Source organism: Symphodus melops (genome assembly GCF_947650265.1).
Source record: "Symphodus melops genome assembly, chromosome: 3".
Lineage (NCBI taxonomy): Eukaryota > Metazoa > Chordata > Actinopteri > Labriformes > Labridae > Symphodus > Symphodus melops.
Window position 1 is genome coordinate 2,548,644 of NC_136693.1, and position 26,639 is coordinate 2,575,282.

Genomic DNA, 26,639 nt, shown 5'->3' on the forward strand with positions numbered 1-26,639 from the left:
GGAAATATGTGAGTCATAGTTTGGGAGAGGTAGCTGTGGTGTCGGAGGAGGAGGAGGAGGAGGGGCGAGAGAGGGAGAGCGAGGGAGCCAGTCAGAGGCAGTGAGAACAGTGCACAGGCATTTCTGTTTTTCTCTGGCCCGTGGCATTGGAGGGCCGCGAGGAGGGGGCGGAGTGGGAGAGGGTGAGGGGAGGGGGGTATGTGGTGGGGATGCTTTGGGGGGTATAATAGGCAGGTTTACAGTGAGGAATTCATGTGGCGGGGCGTCTGAGCCTGTCATTTGGTGTGGGCCAGACATCCAGACAGGAACACGGGGGGTGACAAAAGTTGAAGAAGTTGTGATCTTGATTTTTTTTTCTTTGATCGGTGAAAGTCTGAGCTATGTGAGAAAACAACGATGGGACGATCTGCCCGTGTGTCTCTGTGCAGCGAGAAAGTCAAATCAAATCAAATGAACAGAAGCTGCGTGAGGCGTCGTTCTCTGTGGATTCGTTCAGCTGTGTTCTGCAGCTTTCACATTTACTTCCAGTGTGGAAAATCATCTTTATTTTCAACCCAAACAAGTTTGAGTTCCAAAGTCTTCGATGACGTGATCTTTGTCGTCCCTGCGTGGATCATCTGAACGCCACGTCCTTTTTTTTTAAATTCAGGGCGGTGACGTCAGAGTCTGCCGTGTCACGCGTCACTGTTTGAACTGTACGACGTGTGTTTGATGAACCAGAACTACGAGTGTTATTTTCCCATAAAAATGTGACGAGCAGCAAAACAATCTGAGCTCACAGCGCAGAGGAGATCTGAGAAGTGATTTTGAGTATCTGCTGATAGATGATACAAATCATTTCAACCGTGACACTCTTCAAACAGAGGTGTTCATGTCTCATCCTCCTCCTCCTCCTCCTCCTCAGGGTCTGTGGTTCGCAAACCCAGGAGGAAGTAACAGCATGCCCAGCCGGACCCACAGCTCCGTGCAGAGGACTCGCTCGCTGCCAGTTCACACCACGCCACAAACCATGGTCATGTTTCAGCAGACCGGTAAGAAACACACACACACACAACATGACACATTTATCTACCTGCATGTCTTTCGTTTTATATCAAAGATCAGCAGTGAAATGAAAGAAGGATCTTCTCTTTCTTTTCGCTTCACTCTTTTAAACTGAGGGGGGGGTTTTTGTCGTTTCAGTTTCATTTCTTAGTCACGCTCGTCATCTTGTGCCAGTAAAACAATGAGTGGGCGAAGGCTTACGAAACATGAGACGTAAAGATTCACACTGGCAGTGCCCGAACCGTCTCTCTCAGACTCAATCTGCACCTCCTCTGCGTGCACCAGGCCGCAAGCGCTCCAACGCCACTCTGCTACCATGACAGCCTGATGTTTGTTTCTTTCCTCACAGCCGTGACCCTGAGACAAAAGCTCTTGGTTAACAGACGTGTACTTTTAGACCGTGAAGAGAGCGTGGTTTCCTTCCATGATCGTTCACCCTCTCTCCATTTTTTTCCGTTTGGTGGCGTTCGTTTACCTTTCCATTCATACGAGCTTCCCCGGGGGAATCCTATGATTCACGTCACAATGCTGTGAATCATGGGTAATTCCCTCACGCTCTTGTCTGCAGTTATTCTCACTCACAGACAGGGGAGAGGGTGCGTAAAGGGCTCGAAAAAGTCTGCATTAAAATCCCCCCTCGCATATCACGACTGGACTGTGACGCAGCCGTGAAGCACGTCAGAGTCAGTGAGTGTGCGAGCGAGGACATCCAGGTTAGTCCTGACTTCAGAGACACAAACCTCCATCCAGCAGTGTAATCAGTGTGATATGGGGTTAAGTGTTACTTCCACCCCTAACGCTCGATTGAAAAAAAAATTCTCTTGACTTTGGACCTGAAATGAATCCCAGAACATTCACTTCTCACACGATTCCCTTTCCCTGTTTTCAATGTTTCCGGGAGAAAAAACAAAAAAACAAAACACTATTTCAATGTATTCAGCATTTTGACATTTTTAAGTTCAGTTTCTGTATCATCACCTGTTTAGCCTCCCATTCAAAGTGTCCACACAGCCTCGGGTCATCGACGGGTGTCAGACAGAATGACCTGTAGTAACCTCTGCTGACTGGACTTTGTACCGCAGGAGCAGAGGACAGCGAGCTGGGACTTCCTCTGCTCCGTCACACACAAACACAAAGTCCTCTTTTTAGAATGAAGAGGAAAAACAGATTTAAAAAAAAAAAAAGAGTGCAGACTGTATGTGAGAGGAAGAGACGAGGAGAGGCAGGGAGGGAGGAAAGAGTCAGCGTCTCACAATGAGGCTCTTTGTGCAGCTGCTACACGGCTCTCTGGCCCACTTTCCTCCCCTTCCCTCTCTCACAGACTTTCTCTCTTTCTGGACTTTTTCTCAAGCCTCCGTCTCTGTGACTGTGCAGAGTCATGCACTCGGGCCCGTCGCTCTCCATGGGCGGTTATTTCTGGGTCGGGGGCCCTGAGTGGCTGATTTGAAAGGCTGCTTTACTTCTCCCCTGCTCCGTCGCTCGGCCATCAGGTGGAGAAAGAAAACGTCCACTGAAGGAAGTGTGCATGTCTGTGTACAGCTTCCTTCAGAGTGTGTGTTGCGTCGCTGTAGTGTGTGTGTGTGTGTGTGTGTGTGTGTGTGTGTGTGTGCGGGGGGTGGAGGGGTGTGTGTTGGGCGGATTTGGAGCCTATAAATAGCCCAGTGTGGACGACTGGGCCTAACTCAGCTTTTCTCTCATACCGCAATCTGACGGCCCGGCCTGTGTGAAGACCCGGCTCAGGACTACACTGCTCCAAGGGGTCGCTAGGCTTCACACACACACACACACACACACACACACACACACACACACACACACACACACACACACACACACACACACACACACACACACACACACACACACACACACACACACACACACACACACACACACACACACACACACACACACACACACACACACACACACACACACACACTCCCTCCTCCAACATCAACCCAACCCTTTTCAAAACAGACTCACAATAACAACAACATTTAAAGATGAATGCATGTGATGTTTTCAGCCTCTGACGCCCCGACGTGTCCGCCTCCTGTTTTTTCTGAGTGCCGGCGTCTTTTTTCACGTGTTTCTGAAAAAGTAGAGCGCGTTTTTAGCCGCCTGGGGTCACCGATGTCACCGGCGCCCTTTCTGCTAACGTTTGATATTTCCTTATTCTTTGCTGCCTTGTGATCGTGTCTCGTACCTGCGTGTCTGATGGGGGGGGGAAACAAACGGAGCTGTGTCGTTCATACAGCAGCCGTTGTCATAGAGACGAGGCGGACATGCACGCGCTCCTAAACGCACAGCAAGCTGGACACCCGTGGCTTCATTAAGGACTGTTAGTTTCGTACTCCTTGTTTTTATTTGGGATAAATCTGCAAACTGAAAATGTCATAAATCATCTAAAAGTGGTGAAAATGTTCAGTCCTGGCGCTTCTTTGACTACCTACATTTTAAACCACAGTCCGACTTTAACATCCTCCAATGATTTTAAGGACTTGTAACCACATGTGCTGTATACTCTGGATTTTTAAAGAGCTCCTTAGTTCGTCATTGTTGACTTAATTATTCAGAAAAGACATTTAAACAGGATTATTATTCTTATCAGCTGTGTATGTTAAACTTTTCTTCCGAGTCCAGCCTGTCGCTCTTCAGCCGGGAGTCAAACGCTTGCAGTCTTTGTTTTGATGCAGCGCGTGCCTCAGTTAACAGCGAGCTGTGATCTGACCACGGCGGCCGCACTCTGCTCGAGTGGAGCACAGTGTTCCAGTAAACTGATCTGAATTCATTTCTTTTGTCCTTCGCCAGCTCCTCTGAAAGCTGACTTCTTAAAAAAAAAAAAAGGGAGGTGGAGGGATTATCATGCTTGTGTTTAATTAGGATCAAAGGCGTGTGGGGAGTGTGTGGAGTCATTGTCTCACGCAGCGTTTCAACACTTAATCAGAAACCGCTGTTGTGCAGAGTGTCTGCCACGCTGAGAGCGTCGGCTTCAGGAATCATGTGATTCAAGTTTTAGTCGTTGGCTGAAGCTGCCGTGACCATCAGGATTTTATAATTCACGTCTTTGATTTAAATATTATGTGATCACTGATTCTGACCTGTTTGTTTGTTTTTTTTTCTAACTTTACAGATCTTCAGTTACCGGTGACGGAGCCAGACATCAATAACCGCCTTGAGTCTCTGTGTCTGAGTATGACGGAGCACGCCTTGGGAGGTAACAGCCGCCGTCTTACGAGATGATTCTGACGCTTACAGTGAACGCAGAGATGAAACGTGTGGTCGTACGGAGGGTTGGGATGTTTCCGTGTGCTTCCTGCTTTCTGATGACCGTGCGTGTTCTCGTTGTTATCTCAGCCTCTGTGCTTCCTGCCTGCCGAGGAACCTTTTCACTCTGTGTGTGTGTGTGTGTGTGTGTGTGTGTGTGTGTTTGCTCTTAAGAAGTCTTTTGTCAGAACAGACGCGGTCTCCGGACACAAGACACAGAAACAAGTTAGTGGACCAAACAGGATGTGCCCGATGACGACTGACAGCTTATCCTCCCTTTTAAGACCCGTTTCCACCGAGCGGTCCGGTTTGGTTCAGTTCTCAGTGTAGCGAGAAAAGGGTACCAGAAACGGATCACGGTGCGGATCCTTTACTTTGGTACCAAACGCCAATAAATGGGCTCTGTTGTTTCGGTGTCGTGTTTTTAAACGACTCGAAACCATCCGAGCGTCCGTAAAGGATGTGGGTTTATCTGACACGTCAAAAACCTCTGTGTTGTGTTCTTGTCCTAAAAAAAAAAAAAGGCCCAGAAATGTCATCAGTCATCCAGTCAGTGACTCAGGTGATCTTAAAGCTGAGGAGTTCAAACCAACACTCTGCACATTTACCCTGCTGTGTGAAAAGCTCGCCGCGGTGAGTTTGGATCTGTGGGAAGAGAAGACGTGAGGAGAAGTTGTAAAAAAAAAACGAAGAAGAAAAAGACGTAATTTCATTCAGGATTCTTCATCAGTACCATGTGGTCTCGGATCTTCGTTTGGTTCTCATCCGTGAAATGTTGGACATGAAGGAAGGTGACCTCAGACAGATCAGTCCCTCTGTCTGGTTCTGGTTCTGGTTCTTTAAAGGCTGGAAAGTGTTCAGTGTTGGAAGAGAACCTCGAGCAGCCAAGGAGGAGAAGAAGACGAGTGTGTCAGCGTTACAGTGAAGTGGGCGTGGCCTCTCTCGTCTGTCCGTCACTAAACTAAGCAAAACATCATGTACAGTGAATTTAAGTCCGGGTTCAAGTCAGTGCCAGCCCCCCCCCCCACCATCCCAAATCTGGACTGAGGTGAAGACAGTGGGCCTCAGTGCTCAGATCAGAACGGTGGACAAGTGCTGCTTTGTGTGTGTGTGTGTGTGTGTGTGTGTGTGTGTGTGTGTGTGTGTGTGTGTGTGTGTGTGTGTGTGTGTGTGTGTGTGTGTGTGTGTGTGTGTGTGTGTGTGTGTGTGTGTGTGTGTGTGTGTGTGTGTGTGTGTGTGTGTGTGTGTGTGAGGTGGAGAGCAGAAGGAAGGAGTGAGTAAATCTGAAGAAACTCCCTCTTCATCCCCTTCAATCTTACACTCAAACATTCAAACTAAACCTGGTTACTGAATCCGACCGGCTGCAGGAAATCACCAGTGAGGATTTATCAGTGTGTCCAAATCAACCGGGAGGATTGCCTCATATTCATGCAGACACACTGAAATACTGGGTCGACTGGAATCAGAAAAGATTCAGTTTGAGGTGCATGCTGGGAAGTTGCACGCCGCAGAGTGACCGTAATCAGTTCAAAGACGACGGTGCGTCATAGTGAACGTTTCAGACAACATTTTACCAAGCGCTAAAACACAGTTTAGTGTCCAGTGAGGTCTGACGATGTTACACTACATCGATCTAAAACACACCGAGCCTCTCTAAACGTAAACCTGCTGCACATTATCTCAGTATGCGGGGACTTGGGACTTGGGACTTGGGTTGGGATCAGGTTCAAGTGTGTATGTCAGTCTTTGTGTTTAACAACAGTGTTACATTGAATTCATAAAGTATAACATACACTGATTTCCTGTTTATTATTTAATTAATCCGCCCTTTCAGTTTCACGATGAACTGCTCTTTGTTTGTGGAATAAAAATGTCCGCCGGTGTGACGCCTGATAGCGTTTCCCTCTGCAGCTGTCAGACTGTTGTTTCCCTCTGATCGCTGTTTGGACAGATGTGTTGTTCTCCCGTCATGACAGTGTGGGCTCCGGCCGCTCGCTGTTCATTAAGTCACTTCCATCACTTCTACACTCGAGCACTTTTGTTTAATTAACCACGAAGTATCAAGATGTCTTTAACTCGAGCGTTTTTTCTTTTCTCCGTCCTTCCTGTTTAGACGGTGCAGACCGCACATCGACAATATGAAAGGAGGACCTGAGTGAGAGCAGGTGGGACAGCGCCACTTCGCGAGGCTCTCTCATGACAAGTCACCTCGAGGTCACCAGCTCCTTCTGCCCCCCTCTCTCCCTGTAGCAGAGCTCAAACCAAAGGATCGGGGCCTGGAATCAACACAACGGGAGCCAACCATCTCACGGGCTAACAAAAGCTACACATCGGGGACCGTCCATCGGGGTGTCAAAACACACTTCCTGCTCTGTCAGCATGCTCACCGTCACCTGCGTCTGTCTGGGGGGAGAGAGAGAGAGAAAGCGTCGAACACCGGCCAGGACACAAAAAGTGTGTGAACAGCGCCACCCTCCCGGGGGAGGCCAAAAGCAGCACTGCAGTCGGATCAGACAGGAGAGGCTGGTTTACGGGGGAACCAAGGCCCGGTGGGGCTGAAGCCCCTTTTTCTGACACCTTCTGGTCTCCGCACATCGATTACAGTTCGTGGCATCTTCGAAGTCTGCCACAGTACCTCCGAGCCTGAACAGCGTGAGGTTCAGTGAGACTGAGCGACGGAGCACAAAGGAAGGCCTCTGGCTCAGTATCGGGTGGGGGCAACAACAACAACAACAAAAAAAATCATCAATTTGTTTTGTATGTATTTATTGTTTACATAATGATGCTACTTTCAAAGGGTACAGAAACATGGATGAATTTCAGGTATGAAGTGTTTGATATTCTGTAAGGCCTCGGCTCTCTACCAGCTTTACGCCCCACGAGTAGTAATCAAGCTAGTTTACAAACGACGTGCCTTATTCTTTATTTCAGCAGCAGACGACGACAGAGACGCGTCTGCTCCGACGTTTGACCACCTAGAAAAGAGAGGGAGCAGAGTGAGCGAGCGAGCGAGCGAGCAAAGCGAGAAGAAGTTTTGAGGAGGGATCAGAGGAGGAGGAAGGAGCCGATGGAGGAGAAAGACACAGGAAGTAGCTGAAAGAAAGACGGGAAAAAAAAGTTGGAAGTGATAAAAGGAGAGGGAAGCGGATGTTTAAAGGAGGAAGACTTCAGGGGCAGGACCTCTGATTGGCTGCAGAGGAAGATGATGTCATGTCTTGTTCATGTGAGTAAGTGTAGGAAGAAGGGAACTTGGCAGAGGTCAGTGACATATTGTTTATCCATAGCATGTACTGTATGAACTCTCTGTATTCACAGCCTTTGTAGGCACAGTGTAGGTTTTTATATGAGATACATTCAGCTGTATCATCAGTGGGATTTGTCTGCATGTTCAGATGTTGGGTTTTTTCTAAAGCAGGGTGATGTGCTGAAGCTGCATGTTACAACTAAAATGTTTTTTCTTGTGGAAAAAGGACGATAGTGAAACGACGAGTGGCGGTCCGGTTTCCGCTCAGACTGAGAGGATTACAGCATCAGAGAAATCACAGACTGTCGATCCATGAAGGGAGATTTTTCCCAGAGATTGTTGAGTCGTTAGTGCTTACCTCCACCTGCTGGTCAAACGCAGTCATGGCAGGAGAAACATAGATAGATAGATAGATAGATAGATACTTTATTGATCCCGAGGGAAATTCATGGACTCCTATCTGTCCTGTATGTGCAGGCCTACATGGGATTCATTTACTTTTTTTTTTTTTTTCTCCAATTTGGAATCTCATGGTTATTCTGTGTCTTAATATTTATCCTCGGTTTATGATGTCTGTTTGGAAAGAAGCTGGTCAGGAAGTGGTTCACTTTGAGTCCTGACTGCTCATCAGTGAGGGTTACTGATTATTATTGTTTCCTGTCTGTATTCGAGTTTTGTTTCAATTCAGTAGTACTTTCTTCGTATTCTGCACTTGATATATATGTTGATACACTAAAGTCATCCAGATGTTTAGCGGCTCAAAGCGACAGAGCGAGGTGAATACGTAGCAGGTCGGCTGCAGAGCATCAACAGGTGGGAGCGTTGACTCCTGCGGCGGAGCGTTTTTTCCACATTGATGACCTTCGGTTTGTCTGACGGTGGCGAGCAGAGTTAGAACGCCTCTCTTTAATGGAGTTACAGGAGCACGCGCGCCTGTTTTTTTTTTTTTACGACAAACAGAAAACACGTATCGTAAAAAAAAGCGAAAGAAAGTCCGGCCTTCTCAGCGTTCACGTCTCCTGACGAAGACGAATGAAATGAAGAGGCCTGTGAAAAGCCCTGATTCATTCTGAGGTTGTACAACCAAACACTCGCATGCACCGAAAGGTCCGGCAACATACTGTTTATTACTGACCGGAGCCACGCCCGCCGTCTTCATCAGTGAAAGGTGGCGTAAGATGCAGCGACTGAGTCTTCAGACTGCACTCAGGATGTGTGCACACTCGGTCCTCTCACACACACACACGCGCGCGCGCGCACAGAGGCGATGTTTCGAGCTGTGTTTGTTTTGTTTTTGTTTTGTTTTTGCTCTCAAACTCTGAGAGCCAATCAGACGTCAGCTGTACGTTTGAAGACTCCTCCAAAGCCTGAAGGTGACATCCGAGCGTTTTAGATCCTGAACCGGGATGAAGATGTCACACCTGAGGCTCCTTTCAGTGTCACTGCCATGAATCAGTACTTAAATTTGATAAAGTTATTTATTTGTATTTTTTTTTTTGTAGTTCTTTTTTGCAGAGGTGATACTTAAACTCATTTAGGTGTATTATTATTTAAAGTACCATATGTATTAACATGTTATGGCTGGTGACCATACGTACATCTCAATTATTAACATAGTTATTGTTGACTTTATTTTGTGCCGTTGTTGATCTATAACCTCCGTTTCTATCAGTGTCATGTTGAGATTTTTCATATGAAGCTTTGCGGTCGCAGCGGAGCTGAGAGCGGCGGCCGATCCTTCACGGATCCATCAGTCGAGTCAGAGGAGCTGTGTGCACACACGGGTCGGCACAGGGATGTTGTTTTAGTCTTTGGCGGGCCAGGAAGTAGACCGGTCCGTTCGGATCCGGAGTCTAAACGTTGGTTGTGTGAGCAGCTTCGCCTGCGCTCCTGAGTGGGAGAGGCGGACAGAGTTTTTACGATTGTCAACAAATCCCATGAAAAGTTTCCAGCAGGTTCCTCTGTCACGTCTGTCTCGGACACACGAACCATAACGTTACGTCATCGTCCTGCATCAGCTGGGTATTGTAGTTTTTTAGAAAACACGAGAGGCCGGTTGGAGGTCGATGAAACATGTCAGTGTGTGTGTTTTCATGGGATTTGTTCATATGAATAAAATGATTTCTGCAGACGCGACATGTTTTGATATCGGCAGTCGTATGAAATCAAAGGGATTATTTTGGACTGTGGTTTTTATTTTTGCAGTATTTTTTTTTTTTTTTTTTTTAAACTTTCATATCATGGTGCCATGTTTGAGTTCTGGAGTCGTGTCCGTGCCGCATTTTGTACAAACTACTCACTGACAGTGTTCAATAACCCGAGTTCATGTGATTTTTCTAGACGCCATAACAGAGTGGAGCTTCCTGTTTTTTTTTGTATCGAGAGTCTGAACGGACGTCTCAACCTTTTCTTCTTCTTCTCTTCAAACCAAATGCTTTTTGTTTTTCTTCTGAATGCGTGATGAGCTGTGCGGGTGTTCAGGAGCGCTTCTAACGCCGCGCACACTGCAGTATTAACAACGCCTCCATATTCCAAAAACATGTACTTTAAGTTGACACATTTATGCTGTTTTATATCTTTTATTTTTGTCATAGACTCTGCAATTTAGTCCGTTTATGTCATTATGGGATGCCAAGACTTTTTTGTTTTGTTTTGTTTTTGTAAATTCAGCAGCATCAACTTTGTAACAAAGTGTTACCGCTTGACTGTGCTCCGTTACTTCTTCCCTTAGTTTTTATTTTATCAAAGAGCCGATGTCCTGTATTGACTGCAGGCTTACGTATATATTTGACAAAAGAATATTGTATGTTTAATAAGAAAAAAAAAACACACAAAAAAAGACAAAAAGGAAAAAGAGTCGAGGGAGAGCGTTGGAAAAAAAGTGTAATTTATATTTTAAACCTGCATGCACAAGGCTGGGAGAGTCGTGTTTAGAATAACAAATGGCAGTGCCTTTTTTTTTGTACTCGAAGATGTTTCAGCCCAGATGTCAAAATGGTTTTATATGGATGAAAAAAAAAGAAAAAGAAAAACACAAAAAAGACTTTGTGGTGTTACAGGATGAAAGTCGTGACTGCTGCGTCACGTCACGTTCATGCTGCAGCTCCAACATCCTCAGATTGTTGCTCATCATTAGCTCTTAGTCGTGATGTCACCGAGCTGATCACTGTGAGGAGGAGTTCAACATCATTTCTATTTTTCTATTTAGGCTTCTTAAATGTCCCACTGTGATAAGGACTCCTCGTCTCGGCCGATCAGTCGACGATTCGAGTCGATTTGGAGGACTGTGTTATTTCCCAGATTTATTCACAAGCAATTGGGCGCACAAAAAAAAAAAAAAAAAAAGAGGTCCAAACGTGAATCACGGTTCCTTCAATCGCAGCTGATGCCAAAAAACGTTCAGGTTGAATTCGTTCTACGTCGAGGACGAGAATCGTTAAACGCCCCCTGGTGACCTCATCACGTCGAGGTGAGAGAGCCGATCTGATGTTATGAAGAGGACCAGGATTGTAAAGGAGTCACGAGTGATCCAAAGTTTTGCAACCTTACTACAGAGTTGAAACGATTGTGATTGGACAGCGTCCTCTTGAGAGGAAACTCTGGATTGATGCGCGTGGCGGCGGCGGCGGCGTGAACGTGAGCTCGGTCTGTTGCGCGCGCACTCTGTAGGTACTTCTTATTGCTGATATGAAGTTATGAATTATTGTGGTCTGTATAAAACAGTGTGAATGAATGTGTGACAGTGAAGCGTGAGTGTTTGAATACATCCTGTTTGTTTTTTTTTGTTTTTCAAAGTGTCTTGCTGTAATTTTGTGGCGACGTACCAGAATGCTGTGACTTGGCATGCCCCTGTTATACATTAAAAAAAAAAAAAAGTTGTAACTCCTCCCTTTGTGTGTGGATTGTTTTTGTTTTTTTTCTTGCAGAAGGGCTTCACACTTGTTTTAATCTTCTTAGAGTTTTGGGGTGGGATTATTCAGTACTATCAGAAGGATTGTAAATCTGATTTACCTCGAGGCCGAACAGGAAGTACAAATCATGAAGAAAATATGTGGATGTAGACAAACTAAACAAATCAAACACACATGTTGGCTCTTCTTTAAGATGTAAAGCTCACTCTGTCGGGACATAACCTGCTGGCTCTCAAATCTCTGCACATCCTCTCACAGGTTTATTAATGTGAGCCAGCTGTTTAAAATCTGTATTTTAATTATTTCTGAGTGACAAACCAAGATGAAAATCATGAAGCGTTTATTAAGGGTTGTGTAATCTTCTGTGTTCTGACCACTAGAGGGCGCCAAAGTCACATTTAAATAATTTCAGGTTCACGGGGAGAAAACATGATGTGCATTTCTGTGACATGTTTGCCTTCTTAAACGGATCATTATGTCCTCGCTCAAACACAGGACTGACTACTCAGAGCAGGTCACTCCTCCATATTCACAGCGTCTCCATCAGTATTAACTAATCTATTCATTAACACTCACGCGCTGCAGAGGAAGCAGCGGCAGCAACCTGAGGCGTCTCGCTCAGGGACACATCGGGATCCGCTGAATCCTGAATCAGCTGCTCAGGTAAAACGAGTACAAATGTTTATCAGAAACGTTGAGGTTCGCTGGCAGACGGCGGGGACACGCTGCAGACGTAAACACATTTTCAAGGTTGTATTTGAGTTTGGCCCCACACTGAACACTGAGGGGCGGATGTTTAAATGAAATGCATGAATGTGAAGTTATAAAACTGTTTTCAGATCTGCTGAGTCATGCCTCTGTCACAGATCCAGTCCACGATCGGCTCCGTGTCCCGGGCTCGAGGCCAGATCCTCCCTCGGATGAGCCTCAGGGCTACAGCGAAGTTTCACTTTTGTTCGTGTTTCTTTTTTACACTTCAGAGAGTTCAGAAAGCTGCAGAGGGGGGGGGGGGGGGGGGGGTTGACCTTTGACCTACAGCTGTGGACCTTCAGCTCGCAGGTCAAAAAGTAACACCATCACCGAAACATCATCAGCCCGTAGTAACTCAAATCTGCAGGTCTTCTGCTTTAATATGGTGACACAAATAAAGTAGTTTGAGTGAACAGTGAACATACACACACACACACACGGATCACACACACACACACGGCTCACACACAGATTTATTCAACTTGATTAAAAAGTATTTGAAATGAAACAGTACATGAAGTTACAATGATTGAAGGGCCAAAGAAACAGGCCGTCCTTCTTCACAAGGCCACGAAAAAACATTGGAGCAGGTCGTTAGTGCTCCTCTTCCCTCCAACACACACACACACACACACACACACACACACACACACACACACACATACACACACTTATACAAGCGCACACACACACGACTCCAGTAACCAATTTAGAAGATTAAAAAGTTCTTGAAATCAGTCTGAGGACGATATGATGAAACTGAGCTACATGAGGAAATACAAAGTCACTAAACACACACACACACACACACACACACACACACACACACACACACACATCAAGTCTTGTTGGCACACAGGTAGATTCTTCCACTGGATTTACATAAAGTTAATACTAAAAGAATAATTACAAACTGTGAATAGTGACACTAAAAAGAGAGAATACTGGTGGTTGATAAAATGTTTGATTCGAGTCCTCGCTGACAGGAAGTGAAGCGAGGCGCGCGGGAGGTCACAGAAGACCGGATCCAACACACGTGACGGCGTTTAAAGGACTCCATCTTTGCTTTTCACTCCTTTTATAACTCGTGTGTTTGTCGTTTTTGACTCCTGAAACGCTTCTTCAAATATCACGAGACAGAAAAATCCTCCGATTTTCAGAGCTGAAGTCTGAAAGAGTGAATTCAACACGTCGTCATTTAAAGCAGCTAACAGCTTTAGCATTCAATTATTCCACCTCAACAACTTCAGATCCCGAATGAAGTGACGACTTCCTGAACCACGTGGTTTCTTGTTTATTCTGTTTTCAGCGTGTGAAAACATTTCTCCACTTGATCCTTTTATCGGATAACGCCACAAATAGCAGCTAATTATATTAAATGGAGCGATTAGCCGCAAAAATCAGCTTCATGAACTCGATTAATTATCGGCACTTTGTGAGCTCTTTGTTTGTCAATGATTCTGTTGTTCTGTCTTTGGATTTGTTTGTTTTTTGGAGGTGCGTGCTGTTCGAGTTCGTGAACACAACACAGATGTTAAAGTTTGTTTTGGAGCTGGACAAATAAAGCTTGAATGACAACCGTGATGGGAGGATTTACTTTTTTTTTAAAGCGTCTAAACGCGTCTTAAACCTTCAATCTTAACTTTTTCATTTTTTTTCAAACCTGATTTACAGCATTTAGTAAATGACTCACCTCTCTGTGCAATAAAGTATCTATCTATCTATCTATCTATCTATCTATCTATCTATCTATCTATCTATCTATCTATCTATCTATCTATCCATCTGATCATGTCTGCAGCTGATAAAGACACGTCTCTTCCTAACATGACATCTTCATGCTGTTTGTTTTTACCAGACGTGTCAATAAATCCATGTTTCTGTTTTTTGGTTCTTTCTGTCGTTTAAACTCGTCTGACGTTGAATTTCGAGGCCAAAGATCGATGTTTGATTTACGATCACTCAGAGCGGACGTGAACAAAACAAAAAAAAAAAAAGAGGGGGTAAAGTCCTGTCAGTCATCGTCCTCTAACTCAGAGATAACGAGGATTAAAATGATCAGACTCTCTCTCACACACACACACACACACACACACACACACACACACACACACACAGGGCTGCGGCGCAGGTGTCGCTAACGTCAGGCATCCGGAGGACGAAGAAGAGCTCAGTCCCTCCTCAGCTCCTGATCAGCGTCAGAAACTCGTCTCGGGTTTTCGGGTCTTCCCTGAAAACTCCCAACATGGTGCTGGTGACGGTTTTACTGTTCATCTTCTGAACGCCTCGCATCACCATACACATGTGACTGCACAGGGAGAGAGGGAGAGAGAGAGAGAGAGAGAGAGAGAGAGAGATAAAGAAACATGTTGGAGACGCAGGAAGACAGAACAGGAGGCTTTAGGAGAAGTGTAAGAGCAGTGATTATTATATTTTGCTCCTGATATGGGTTTAATATTGTTTCAGGTAATCAGCAGTGGGCGTGGCTTAACTTATCTTTACCTGTGAGTTTGGGGTGGCAGGAGACAAGACAAAGTCGTCATTATTATCGTAATAATCATCTTCTGCTGTGGACCTTTCGTTTAGAAATACCTTTCTTCCCTTTTTTTCGTTTAATAAATCTCCAAATATATCTGGACTTTTGGAATTTTTACATGAACAGGTAAAAAAAAACACACACTCAGTCTCTGCGGCACGTCACAATGTGAAGACGTAACCAAAGAAGGTGGAAGCGAGCGAGGAAGAGGTTCAGGGAAAGAACAGCTGAAATAAAAGAGGGAACAAATGAAGGAAATGAGGAAAACGGGGGAGATGGAAGTTCATGAAGGAAGCAAAGGAGGAAGGACAGGAAACAAGGAGAGGAAAGCAGGCGGAGGGAAGGAAAGGAAACACAGAATCAGTGAAGTGTGCGTGGAGACAGATATCAAAGTGGACGTTCGTACGTTGCCTCGATGACGACGCCGACCCCGGTGGGCTGCAGGGCCTCAGTGATCGCCACGGCGATCTGTTTGGTCAACCTCTCCTGAACTGTGGACGGACGCACGAACATCAACCAGAGAGCAAACAACACCTCTGAACTCTGGACACAAAGATGTGCGTGTGTGTGTGTGTGTGTGTGTGTGTGTGTGTGTGTCTCCTTCGTACCTTGTAGTCGGCGGCTGTAGATCTCAACGATCCTGACCGGGGGGGGGGGGGGGGGAGAAAAGAGGAAACACGTCAGAGTAGGAAAACAAAGATTTGAAAGCTTCTTCCTGGTCTGAAGAATGAGCAGATCTTTGACCTGTTGCTCTTCTCGTTGAGTTTAAACACGTTGGACAAATTTAACCCCTTAACCTCCGAGAGAATGTCAAAGGACCAAACAGAGCGGCGTGACGAGAGGCGAGTCGATGCCTCTGATGTGACCGTCACGTAAAAGGGAAGTTAAAGATGAATATATTTAAGATTCTGGAAAGCAAAAGAAATTGAAAAAAAAAAATCATTTGCACGCTCCGGAGGATCATCGGCAGCAGCCGCCATGTTGGACATCCTGTCTCAACTTCACTTTCAGTCGACCGAACGACAGCGGCGTGTGTGTGTGTGTGTGTGACCAACCTCAATCAGACACTTTACCAACTGCAGGAAACATGCACACTGAGCTTTTAACCCCGAGCGTCACAGCACGCCACCTTCAGACATTCAGTCTGTACAAAACTCAAAGTGTGACTGTTTCTGTTTCTGCTTCAGCTTCGAGACAGTCTTTTAAACATACGTCATCTTGAAGGGTATTTCCACTGGTTTTCCTTTCGGTTTGATGTTGTTGTTGTTGCAGGTTCACACTTTTTTTTTGTTGCTTTGTCTCCAAATTGAGCGGAAGAGAAACCGACGAGTTTTTTTTATTCGTGCCACCCAATTTGTTGCAACATTTTCAACCGGGTTTATACAGATTGTAGTTATTGTCTTAAAAGCATGAATGGATCTGCTGTTTGTCATCTCAGTGTTGAGTGTGTGTGTGTGTGTGTGTGTGTGTGTGTGTGTGTGTGTGTGTCCACAGAAAGTCCGAGGTGTTAGAGTGATAAGCCTGAAAGAATTGGGGTCAGTGGGATCAGACACCTTTTAATAATCAGCTTAAATGCACACCTGCTCACACACTTTAAGTTGTTCAATTAAACACAGCAGAGAGAGAGAACACACACACACACACACACACACACACACACACACACACACACACACACACACAGTCAGAGGACGTGAACCCACCTGGCCAGTTTACTGAGGCCCAGAACTCTCTTGTTTGGGAGGTAGCCGATGTGAACCTGCAAAATGAAAAAAAACATGAAAAACTACAGAAGTGTCTTTTTCACGAGGCGTCCATTATCATGAACCAAAACACAACTGATTTTTATTTTATTTATTTTTTTCATGCATGTTTTTGTTTTCTTCCTGACTCATGTTTTAAGACGTGCAGCCTGTTTAGATTTTGTCCATCAAGCCGACATGAAACGAAGAAACAAGAAAAGGCGAAGATGAGAACAGAGCAGGTGGATGAGCAACAGACGAGAGGAGGAAGAGACGGAGTCATCAGCTGGAGAATCACTGCTGGATGTCTGGAGGCTTAAACTCCCTCTCACACACACACACACACACACACACACACACACACACACATGCACAGCACTCAAATGTCAGACGCAATTTGTTGACAAGACGAGAGAAAGGGCAGCGGCAACAAGCGTACAAAGATCTCGTTTCCTCTTGTTCTTTCCGATGCCTCCCACTGAGCTGCAGCGCGCTGACATATGGACGACTGTGACGCCGCTCGAACAGCGAAACACGCCGGGAGAAACAAAAGACAGAAAGAAAAGTCATCAGAGAGCCGAGTGTCAGCCTCACCTGCTCATGTTTAACGAGCTCTTAAAGCAGCCGAGAGCCGGCCTGGGCCGACCAGCACCATGGAACGAGTTCTGGTCGCCCAGCACTCATATCAAAGTCAGATTAAAGTTCTTATCGAGAATCATGTCTGAAACCGACGAGTTCAACCGTCGGTGTTTTAGTGGAAAGAGAAAAGAAGAGCCGAGAAATCAGGAGAAGCTGCACCAAAGCAAGCAGGGAGGAGGAAGAGGAGGAGGAGAGAGGAGAAGGAGAGAGAGAGAGAGGAAGAGGAGAGAGGAGGAAGAGGAGGAGAGAGGAGGAGGAGGAGGAGAAGGAGAGAGAGAGAGGAGAGAGGAGGAAGAGAAGGAGAAAGAAAGAGAAGGAAAGAGGAGAGAGAGGAAGAGGGGGAGGAGAGAGAGGAAGAGGAGAGAGAGAGAGGAGAAAGGAGGAAGAGAAGAGGGTGAGAGGAGGAGCAGAAGGAGAAAGTTAGATGAGGAGAGAGGAAGAGGAGGTGTTTTCTGTGTGGTGAGTCAGTGACACGGCAGACAGACGGACAGATGACAGATGCTGGATAAGAGGCGACACTGCTGACGGAGACAAGAGAGGGAGGTAGTTTAGACACAAGCAGCCACCTGATGCACACACACACACACACACACACACACACACACACACACATACACATACACATACACACACACACACACACACACACACACACAAACAAGGGAGGTGTGATTCACTGCTGTCATCAGAGGCCGTTCACAGCGGCGGACGAGCATCAGCTGCCCGCCTCCTTTGTCTTAAACGACGTGCACCTGCAGGCGACGATGGAGGGATAAGAGGGAGAAGAGTCAGAGCGAGGCAGGAGGCCAATCAGGTTTCAGAGGAGAGTAATGAAGAGAGAGAGAGAGAGAGAGAGAGAGAGAGAGAGAGAGAGAGAGAGATGGAGGAAGAGGAGGCTTAAACAAAAGCAAAGAAAGGCAGGATAAACGGATCTCAGCTAATCTGATTGTTTCTTGTGTGCTCTGTCTCTGCAGACACACATCAGATCGCTTCCTCAGATACAGAGTCTGAACGTGTGCAGCTCTTCTTTTTAATACCATCAGAGACAAAGGCTGCTTGGACTTGCAACAAACACCCACGACACGTGGTTAATAATCTGTGGTTACAGGTTCGAGTCCTTCTCTCTTTTCACGCCTCTGCTGTGCGGGACAGTTTAGGAGAGAGAGAGGAGATGTTGGGAGAAGGGAGCGGAGGATGACGAGAAGCGAAGGGCGGAGGACAGATTGGAACCCACAGCTACTGAAACGAGGGCTAAAGCCTCTTTACGTGTGTGCGCAACACAACCGCTAGGCCACTGGTGACCCCGATCAACGAGAGTCAAACAGAGTCTGCAGGAAGGGAGATCCACAGCTACACAGCTCGAGTGTGTGTGTGTGTGTGTGTGTGTGTGTGTGTGTCTCTTACCCTGCCGAAGATGGGCACCAGGTGATGCTCACACATGGAGAACATGTCGATGTCCTTGACGATCACCATCTCGTCGTGGTCTTCGTCGAAGATGGCGTCGTTCAGCACGTCTGCGGACCAAAGAGCGAGGAATGTTCCGTGTCAATCGTCATGAACCCGACCAGCGAACCATCAATCACGTCGTGAATTTTTCACAACTGATCCCTTCTTAATCTGACATAGCCGTTGGGAGTGTGGTGCCTTGCTCAAGGGCACCATGGCACTTCTCAAAAAGTGACCTGGCACCTCTCCAATCAACCAATTATCCAGATTATCCGGGTTTCCTAATCCGGTTTGAACACAATAAATCCACGTTTTAATTGTTTGTTTGCTGCTTTTTTTTTTTTCTAATCCAGTTTCAATAATCTGGATTTTATTTTGTAAAGTGCGTCACAGCCGTCTTGCATCACTTCCTGTCCCCTCGTTGACAGACAGGTGGAAACCACCTGGGACCTCCTGCTCCCCTCCGTCGTTCAGCTGCTCCTCTCTCTCTCTCTTTATCGTTGACTTTTGTTTTTTTTCCCGTTCAGGCAAACATCCCGTCTAATTATAGCTCAGCCTCCACGCTCGGCTTCCTGTTGCTGCTTTATTGCATTTTTCAGTCGCCGGGGCTTCAATAAACTGCTTTATCTATTTGTGACGACGCAGACGGCTCTCGCTCACCGCCGCACTTTTTCATTTCCTGACTGACTATCAGTTAAAGGGAGAGGGGCCGAGGTCACTGATCGACAGAAAACACACTTTCTTATTTGACTCTGTGTGTGTGTGTGTGTGAAACAGGTGACAGGTAGGTTGTGTTTGATGTGAGGAAGCTTTAACACATATTCAGGTCTGTTGTTTTTGTAGTTTTGTTCATTCGATAATGACGCAGTCGCCCCGTCACAAACACACAAGACTTTTCATGATGAGGCATTCTGCACACGAGATTCACGAGAGTCCGTTTTTAAAGCATTTAATGTTATAAATCTCTCCACTGATTGTTCTGAAGACGCTCAGCTGTGAATGCTAACTGTCACATGTTTGACGACCACGAGCACGGACGGGGAAAAAGCAGCACAGATAAAGGATGGATGACCATCACATGGACCTGTAAGTAAAACGTAACCGGCTTATTTTCAGGTTCTACAGTCACGTTAACAGCTCTGTACAGTCGCAGCTACTGCAGTGATTGTGCTAAATGCTAACATAGTGTTAGCTAAATGCTAACACAGTGCATCGATCTGTAGACTGGAGTTTGGTAGGAAGGATGCATTAAGGTAGGAGAGTTAGTATCTCACTGGTTTCCTCAGCAGAGACACGTTAGTCGTACATTATTTTTTGGGCTCGTTGCAGGAAATGAGCTCCGTTCATGCAACTCATGCAAAATGTTTGGCTTCATATGAACGATGCGTGGAGAACAACAAACTGGAGAACAGTAAATGCACTGACTCCAGTCACAGGGTATAAACAGCACCACGCCCTCCCATTGGCTCGTGAGGTGAATGGTGAATTACATCCTGCTCACTCGGACTCGAGGTCGGGCAGGAGAAACGCTGGGAGGAGGCTGTTTGCGTTCACACGTGCAGCTCCTCCTGCAAATATCAGGAGTTTTCCCGCAAGTGTGAAAACCCTGCTAATAGACGCCAAACATGCACAAACAAAAATACACATCAGTGTTGGTTCTGATTTTCACAATCGGTGCACCCTTTGAGAAAACGGGAAAAAAAAAAAGAAAAAGAGGCACGATGTGATAAAGTGTAATGACACCAGTTATGGTAAAAGATCCATCCTGGAGGAGAAAAACATCAAGTCAACCTTAAATGAATTAAAGGGCAGCTGGTGAGGACTGCAAGTTCAGACCCTCAGGGTGTGTGTGTGTGTGTGTGTGTGTGTGTGTGTGTGTGTGGGTAGAAGCCACCAAGTGTTAACATCTTTTGAATGAAGCCGGATATATAGTAAATGAGCAATTGACTAAATAAACAAGGTTATTAAATAGACAGATAAATGTGTTTGTGTATTGTGTGTGTGGGTTAGGAGTGTGAAAGTACACACCTAATGCTCCAACACACACACACACACACACACACACACACACACACAATCGTTTCCCATTCACAGTCCTAACCCTGGGCGTGCATTTATGACTCAACACTACATCTCGTCTATGAACTCGCATCATATTGACTCAAACATAATTGATGTTTGAGCAGCGTGAAATGCCATGTTTATTTTCCCCTTGTACATCCTGTAATAATTCAAAGTTAAAATTATAACAGGTTTGTTACGTTTGATCAAATAACGTTTGTCTACTTTAAAAAAAGTTCTGAACAAGAGTCGGCTCAGGTCGATGGCGCCAGCTGATTGTTGTCGGCCCCCGTTTTGTAAATGTTGCTCGGGTTAGCGTTAGCGTTAGCTCCTCGAGCTTCATGATGTACCGTGACATAAATCTGCAGCCTCAGCCTGCAATCTGTTGCAGAGTGACTTGAAACTGGAGGAGCTGCCGTCCTCAAAAGGTTTTTAAATCTCAAATGAAAGACGTGGAGGTGCAGATTCTGCAGGAAGAAGAAGTTTGATGCTTCTCTCTCTTAATGCAAACTTTTTGTGTTTCTGTCGCTAACTTCTCCAGGTGTCCTTTGAAAAAGAGGCTCGTAATCTCAAAGGGACCGAGCTGGTTAAATAAAGGTTAAATAAAGGTTAAATAATGGATGCATGTGTTACTGTAAAGCTGCAGACACGTGGTGCATTCAATGCAAACATCCGCCTGCGTAAATGTGGATGTTGGTTTTGGATGTTAGCATGCTGATGTTTGTGATTTGAGCGATAAGCGTAAAGTACAGATGGGCTTGTCATTCTTTACACATGAAACCTTTGACCTGATCGTGGCGCTAAATGAGAAGTTACTCAAATCCATCCGGGCTGAGCGTTCGTGTCGTGTCGAGTCGTGTCGAGTCGTGTGTCCTAACGAGACCTCCGGCTAATAAAACACTATCAAAGCTGTGATAAATCGCAATAATCCCTCGAAGCTGGGGGTCCATTGACTCGACTGGAGAGACGGATCAGTCGTGTTTAAGCACATGAGCACAGAGATCCCGCCTCGGCGTTACCATGGAGACGGTTGTTACACGTGTACAAGGCCTGCAGTATGAAGCGCGGCTCTTTAACCTGTAGGGGTGTTTGATCCCGAAACCCAAAATAAAACCAAATCAACCGATCCGTTCAGCCGACTTTGAGCTGAATTGACGGCAAAAAAAACAAACTGCGGCGGCGGCGTATGGATGAAGTCAGAAGACAAGAAAAGCGCTTTACAAGCTCAAGTCCATTTACCCCAGACTATATGTCACTTCATCAACAAGTCGACTAACTAAGACTTAATCCATCTTATGTATTTAAAGTCGACATGAGATGGAAAAAAGAGACAGGAAAAAAAAAGTGCCTCCGACGTTATTTGTTTTCTAAAATAAAAACGTTTCTATATATTATATCGATATTCTGCATCCCTCCATGTGTTTCTGATATTTTTGTAGACAGTATTAAAGACTGTAGATAAATCAGTGATCTAAATCTGATACTTTGTGCATCAATTAACAGCAGAGTTATGTGCACGGACGCCGGACAATAGTCTCAAGTTTCTGTAATCTGGCTGCTGTAACATCACAAGCTCAAAATTCCTGCTTAAGCTCTACATAACTCTTCCTCATTACAGTTTGTTGGTCATGTGCTCGACAACAAGAGGATTTCTAGCTCATGTTGTGACGAAAGCTGAACACATGACCTGCACGGACACACACACACACACACACACACACACACACACACACACACACACACAGTAATCAAACAGGGTGAAACACATCACAAAAAATGCTCAAACTCTCCACAAACATTCTGAAAACTAAAACACGTGTTTTTTCTTTTTTTTAGTGTTCAAAGGGGAGTCTCCAGCCTTAGCCAATCAGCACACACACACACACACACACACACACACAGACCACCACTGCCTGGAGAACAACACGCGTGTGTCATCATTATCTCACAGCTCCGTCCCTCCTCTTGTTTTGCGAGGTGAGAGGAAGCTCGGGGTCATCTGATTGTACCCGACTTTCCTCAAATCACCTTCGCCCCTTCTTTCACATGGAGCCCTCACGTTTTCCTCTCACTTCACTGCATTCCTTCCTTGAGCGCTACAGCGTCACATAATGCCTAAAACAACCCCCCCCCCCCCCCCCCCCCCCCCCCACCAACACACAAACTGACTCCAGATGGAGTCTTCTTAAAGATGTTGAAGAGGGGGGCAGCTCCCCGAGAGCAGCCACTCCAGCGTGCAGCAGCGTGGAGAAGCCGGCCAATGTGAATACAACACTGCGTATCAACGCCCCTCTTCCAGGTGCTGCAACCCCACAACCCCAACATACGCATGACTCAGCAAACCGTCTCTGGAGCAGCAGGCGGGGCTGCTTTCACTCCGTAATGACTCCCACCTTTTTCTGCATGTTTCTAAGATTCAAGCTCTGCAAGGTCGCATCATGAAATCTGCAGAACGAAACATTGAAACGAGACTTTGGAAGTGCAGACTGTGTGCTTGATCGGACTCAGGCTGCAGGTCTGAAAAGAGAAGGTAAGTTCTAATAACATGCAGTTCCCTTTATGGCCAGTAGGGGAATCAACTGCCTTTAAAACCAAGACTTTTTTAATTCAATTTAAATAAAAAAAACTTTATTTGTCTCCGGGGGGCAATTCAAAGATCCACAGAGCAGCAAATGAGCAACAGTGTAGTTATACTAAAAATGTAACCAAACATAAAGTGTCAAGATGTAATTACAAAATTAAAATATGAAATTAAAAAGTTCAAGCGAAAACTAAAACTAAAAATATAAAATAAAAGCCGTAGAAAAACGTGATAAATACTAATTAATGCAAAATGCAGCGACCTCTGCTCATCTCCTTTAATGTGCAGAAACTACGTCATGCCTCATTGGGGACGTGCGAGAGCACGCAAGAGGAAGAGAACGAACAGGAAGGCTTGTGATTGGTTGGTCAGGTCGGTACGTCTCGGCAGACATTGGACCAAGTTTTTACAAGCCTACAATTTCTTTTTCAGAGTTTGAGTTAATAATTTCTGTCAGGAGCGAAAGACAATTTCAACCAAAAAAAAATCTTAAAGAGTGTATCGTGGAGAAAACGACCAACTCTGCCTTTAAATAACAGATTCTGTCATTTTAAAAACATGCAGCATCAAAAAGCGTCATCACAGCTTCGCTGCGTCACAGAATCATCAGTTACAGTAAAAGATGCATCTCACAGAAACATCCACCCTGAAGGGACGTGAAGGGCAGCTGGAGAGGACTGTGCACGTGTGTGTGTGTGTGTGTGTGTGTGTGTGTGTGTGTTTGTATGTAGAGGCCACATGTTGACGTGTCCTGAATGGACAAGGACACAAGTACTGACTACATGAACAGATTGTTTCGATGTGTCGGTGTAAGTGAAAGCTTTCATCACACTCAAAAACATAAAGAGTCAAAAACGAATCGAGGTTTGGTCCAAAGCTGATCATGTGACTGATCAGGTTTCTAAACTTCTTTGATTAAACTCTGTTTTTATCTTTGTTATGTCAAAATCAAGGCTTCCACTATTGTAATCCACTATTTTTATCTGGCAGATTTGAGTGGGGGACGTATGCAGGGAATTTAGTTTGGAGCACTTTGGCGCCGACCGAAGGTCTCTGAGTGCAACTGCACTGTCGTCAGACAAAGTGCTGCTGTTATACGCCTCGCCTTCTTTACACTAACGTGCATTTGTTTACGAGCTGAGGGAGACGTTTGGAGAAGCCAGACACACCATGTCGACAAACATGGTGCAAAATGATTAGCTCGAAATACGACTGTGAAAGCGTCTGCAGCCCCGCTGTTTACAAACTGTTTGTATGTAGAGTTTGTTTATTCTGTAATGAGTCTCAGTCTGTAATGAATTATAGCATCCTGCAGGCATGTGCACTCTGTACATGCCTCCCTTCTTCAGCTTCATCCATCATTTGTCCTCTTTGCCTCGGCCACTGATCCGAGCAGGACTAGCTGGTTTCTTTTAGCCTGTGTGAGTCGAAGCCTTCGCTCCTGCTGATGCAGCTTCAGATACAAACTACAGTAAGGATAAAGCAACAAAGAGAGAGACGCCATCCTTCCTGTTGACATTTTATTGTGCTATTAAGTTGAGCTCTGAAACTGTGAAGAAAAGGTGACATATTGTTACTTTAATAAAAAATCAAGTTTGTCCAGGGCATCTTTCACCTGTTGATCAAAAGATGATGCAGCAGTGACGCAGTCCGCTTATAAGATATAAGGCTGATAAATACAAGAGTGCACAAACTATCAGCAGGAAGGAGGATTATTATCCAACATCTGGCTGTAAAATGAACAGCATCTCATTTCATTGTGAAATCATTAATGATGGTGATAAAAAATGGTGACTTAATAAAAGAAGTTTAAAGTGATGCATTATTATGAGTAAATGTACTCAAGCACAAGTTTTAAGTTCATTCTTGGGTACTTTCCATTTATTTCACTTTCTTTTTCAGTATGAGTTTTTACCCTCTGATGAAACTACCTTAAACACTTTATTAAAAAAATCTTCATTTACTCTTTTCACTTATGGGAAATATGGAAGATGCGTAAAACATGTTCCCGCACATGATTTTTTTGGGGATGAGTTTACAGGCGAGTGTGAAACACCTGTTCCTCTGCACAAACAAATCCCCAGCGCCTCTGAGCGGCTTTGTGGATTAAAAAAAAAAAAAACTCACCGATGATTTTCTCCTGGTAGCCCTTGGTGAAGAACTGCATGGCTGTGGCGGCTCTCCAGGGGGTCTTGACGAGCCCCTGACGCTGAGGGTCCTCCCCGAGCCCCCGCAGGATGGTGGTGTAAGCGGCGGCAAGGGACGGCAGGCTCATCTCGTTGTCCTCCACGCTCCGTGTGCGCTCCTCTCTCCAGCTCTCCATCACCGCTTTGACCGGCCGGTGAGAGCTGCACTCTGCGCCGGGGGGCTGCTGCTGGGGAGCCGCGGTGCGCGCGGTGGTTCCGCCGGCCGGTCGCTTCACCAACGCGTCAAAGTGTCCGTTTGGCACGGAGCTGCTGTCCCCGGTGTCTTTGACCTCATTTGAAGTGTACTGAATCTGTTTGGAGTTCTCCATCACTTCTTCACCGGGTGCTCTGCTGTTTGTTGGACACTTGTTGATTCAGTTTTCTGCTCCTTGTGATGGCTGGATTTACTTTCAGTGTGCGCTGCTGCAGCAGCTGCTGAATCCTCTGGTTTTTATGACAACAGGATAATCCAACGAGGGCTTCAATTGGCTGACTGACTCAAAGGGGGCGGGGCCACACACACTTTCTAAAGATGAAGTACCACTATCATAGCTGGGCCTATATACTTGAGGATTTCACTGCTATGTAAAACAAGGAGTTCTGTATTAAAACATTACTGGAAAAAAAAAGTGCAAGTATAATTAGAAAAATGACTTAAAATAAAAATAAGCACATTTCCAATATGACTCTTAAACAATTAGGCTACACATACAATATAATTGATATTTGGAAGCGACCCACCCCATCCTAAAAGAAGCGCAAATGTTATGACTGATTAAATATTCTATATGAAATATTAGCCTAAATAAATTGCTATCAACACATTTTAATATAGATATAAAGATAAACTGAATTTTTTTTTTCTCATTGCAATGAAGTGAAATAAATAAAACCTGTCAGCGGTGGTCTCGACTGGTCTTTGAAATCTCCCAGGAGTCCACCCAGTCTGAACCCGAGACAAAGACGGAGTAAAAATGATTTAAATTCTGAGGCCTTCAAAAAGTGGCGTGGAGACGAAGTACGACATCCCGACTTTAAAGAGAGCTCGATGTGGACTCGTTCTCCGTGCCTCGTGTTGGAGACAGGTTTGAAAAAGTTTAGAAACCGGTTGTCTCAGGAAGTTCTTGATCTTTTTTTAAAAATAAATAAAACAATCTCTGTATTCTTCTTTAACATCTGCAGAGCTGAACGCAGACAGGAAGTAAACGGCCAGTTAACGCCGGAGGAAT

General features: G+C 45.4%; 2 protein-coding genes across 2 annotated transcripts in view; one reads left to right on the top strand and one right to left on the bottom strand.

The window, feature by feature from the left end:
- samd4a (sterile alpha motif domain containing 4A) overlaps positions 1 to 7,113 on the top strand; it is a 19,503-nt gene extending 12,390 nt beyond the window's left edge. The window contains exons 4-6 of the mRNA XM_079340342.1: positions 758 to 1,031; positions 4,181 to 4,264; positions 6,428 to 7,113. Coding sequence (XP_079196468.1) covers positions 758 to 1,031; positions 4,181 to 4,264; positions 6,428 to 6,456 — 387 coding nt within the window. The 3' untranslated portion in view covers positions 6,457 to 7,113. The remainder of the gene's footprint in view (positions 1 to 757; positions 1,032 to 4,180; positions 4,265 to 6,427) is intronic.
- A 6,805-nt stretch (positions 7,114 to 13,918) lies between these two features.
- gch1 (GTP cyclohydrolase 1) lies at positions 13,919 to 25,897 on the bottom strand. Its single transcript, XM_079339400.1, has 6 exons — positions 25,352 to 25,897; positions 18,541 to 18,650; positions 16,459 to 16,514; positions 15,364 to 15,395; positions 15,162 to 15,246; positions 13,919 to 14,527 (listed from the first exon to the last, which is right to left on the bottom strand). The coding sequence occupies exons 1-6, from the start codon at positions 25,737 to 25,739 to the stop codon at positions 14,401 to 14,403; spliced, it is 798 nt and encodes a 265-aa protein (XP_079195526.1). The 5' UTR covers positions 25,740 to 25,897; the 3' UTR covers positions 13,919 to 14,400.
- Positions 25,898 to 26,639: the final 742 nt, after the last annotated feature.

Coding starts and splice junctions, on each gene's coding strand:
- gch1 (XM_079339400.1), bottom strand. CDS start 25,739: ATGGAGAACTCCAAACAGATTCAGTACACTTCAAATGAGGTCAAAGAC. Junction 16,515..18,540: donor TGGTGCCCATCTTCGGCAGG/GTAAGAGACACA, acceptor TTCATTTTGCAG/GTTCACATCGGCTACCTCCC. Junction 14,528..15,161: donor GGCGTCGTCATCGAGGCAAC/GTACGAACGTCC, acceptor CTCCCTGTGCAG/TCACATGTGTATGGTGATGC.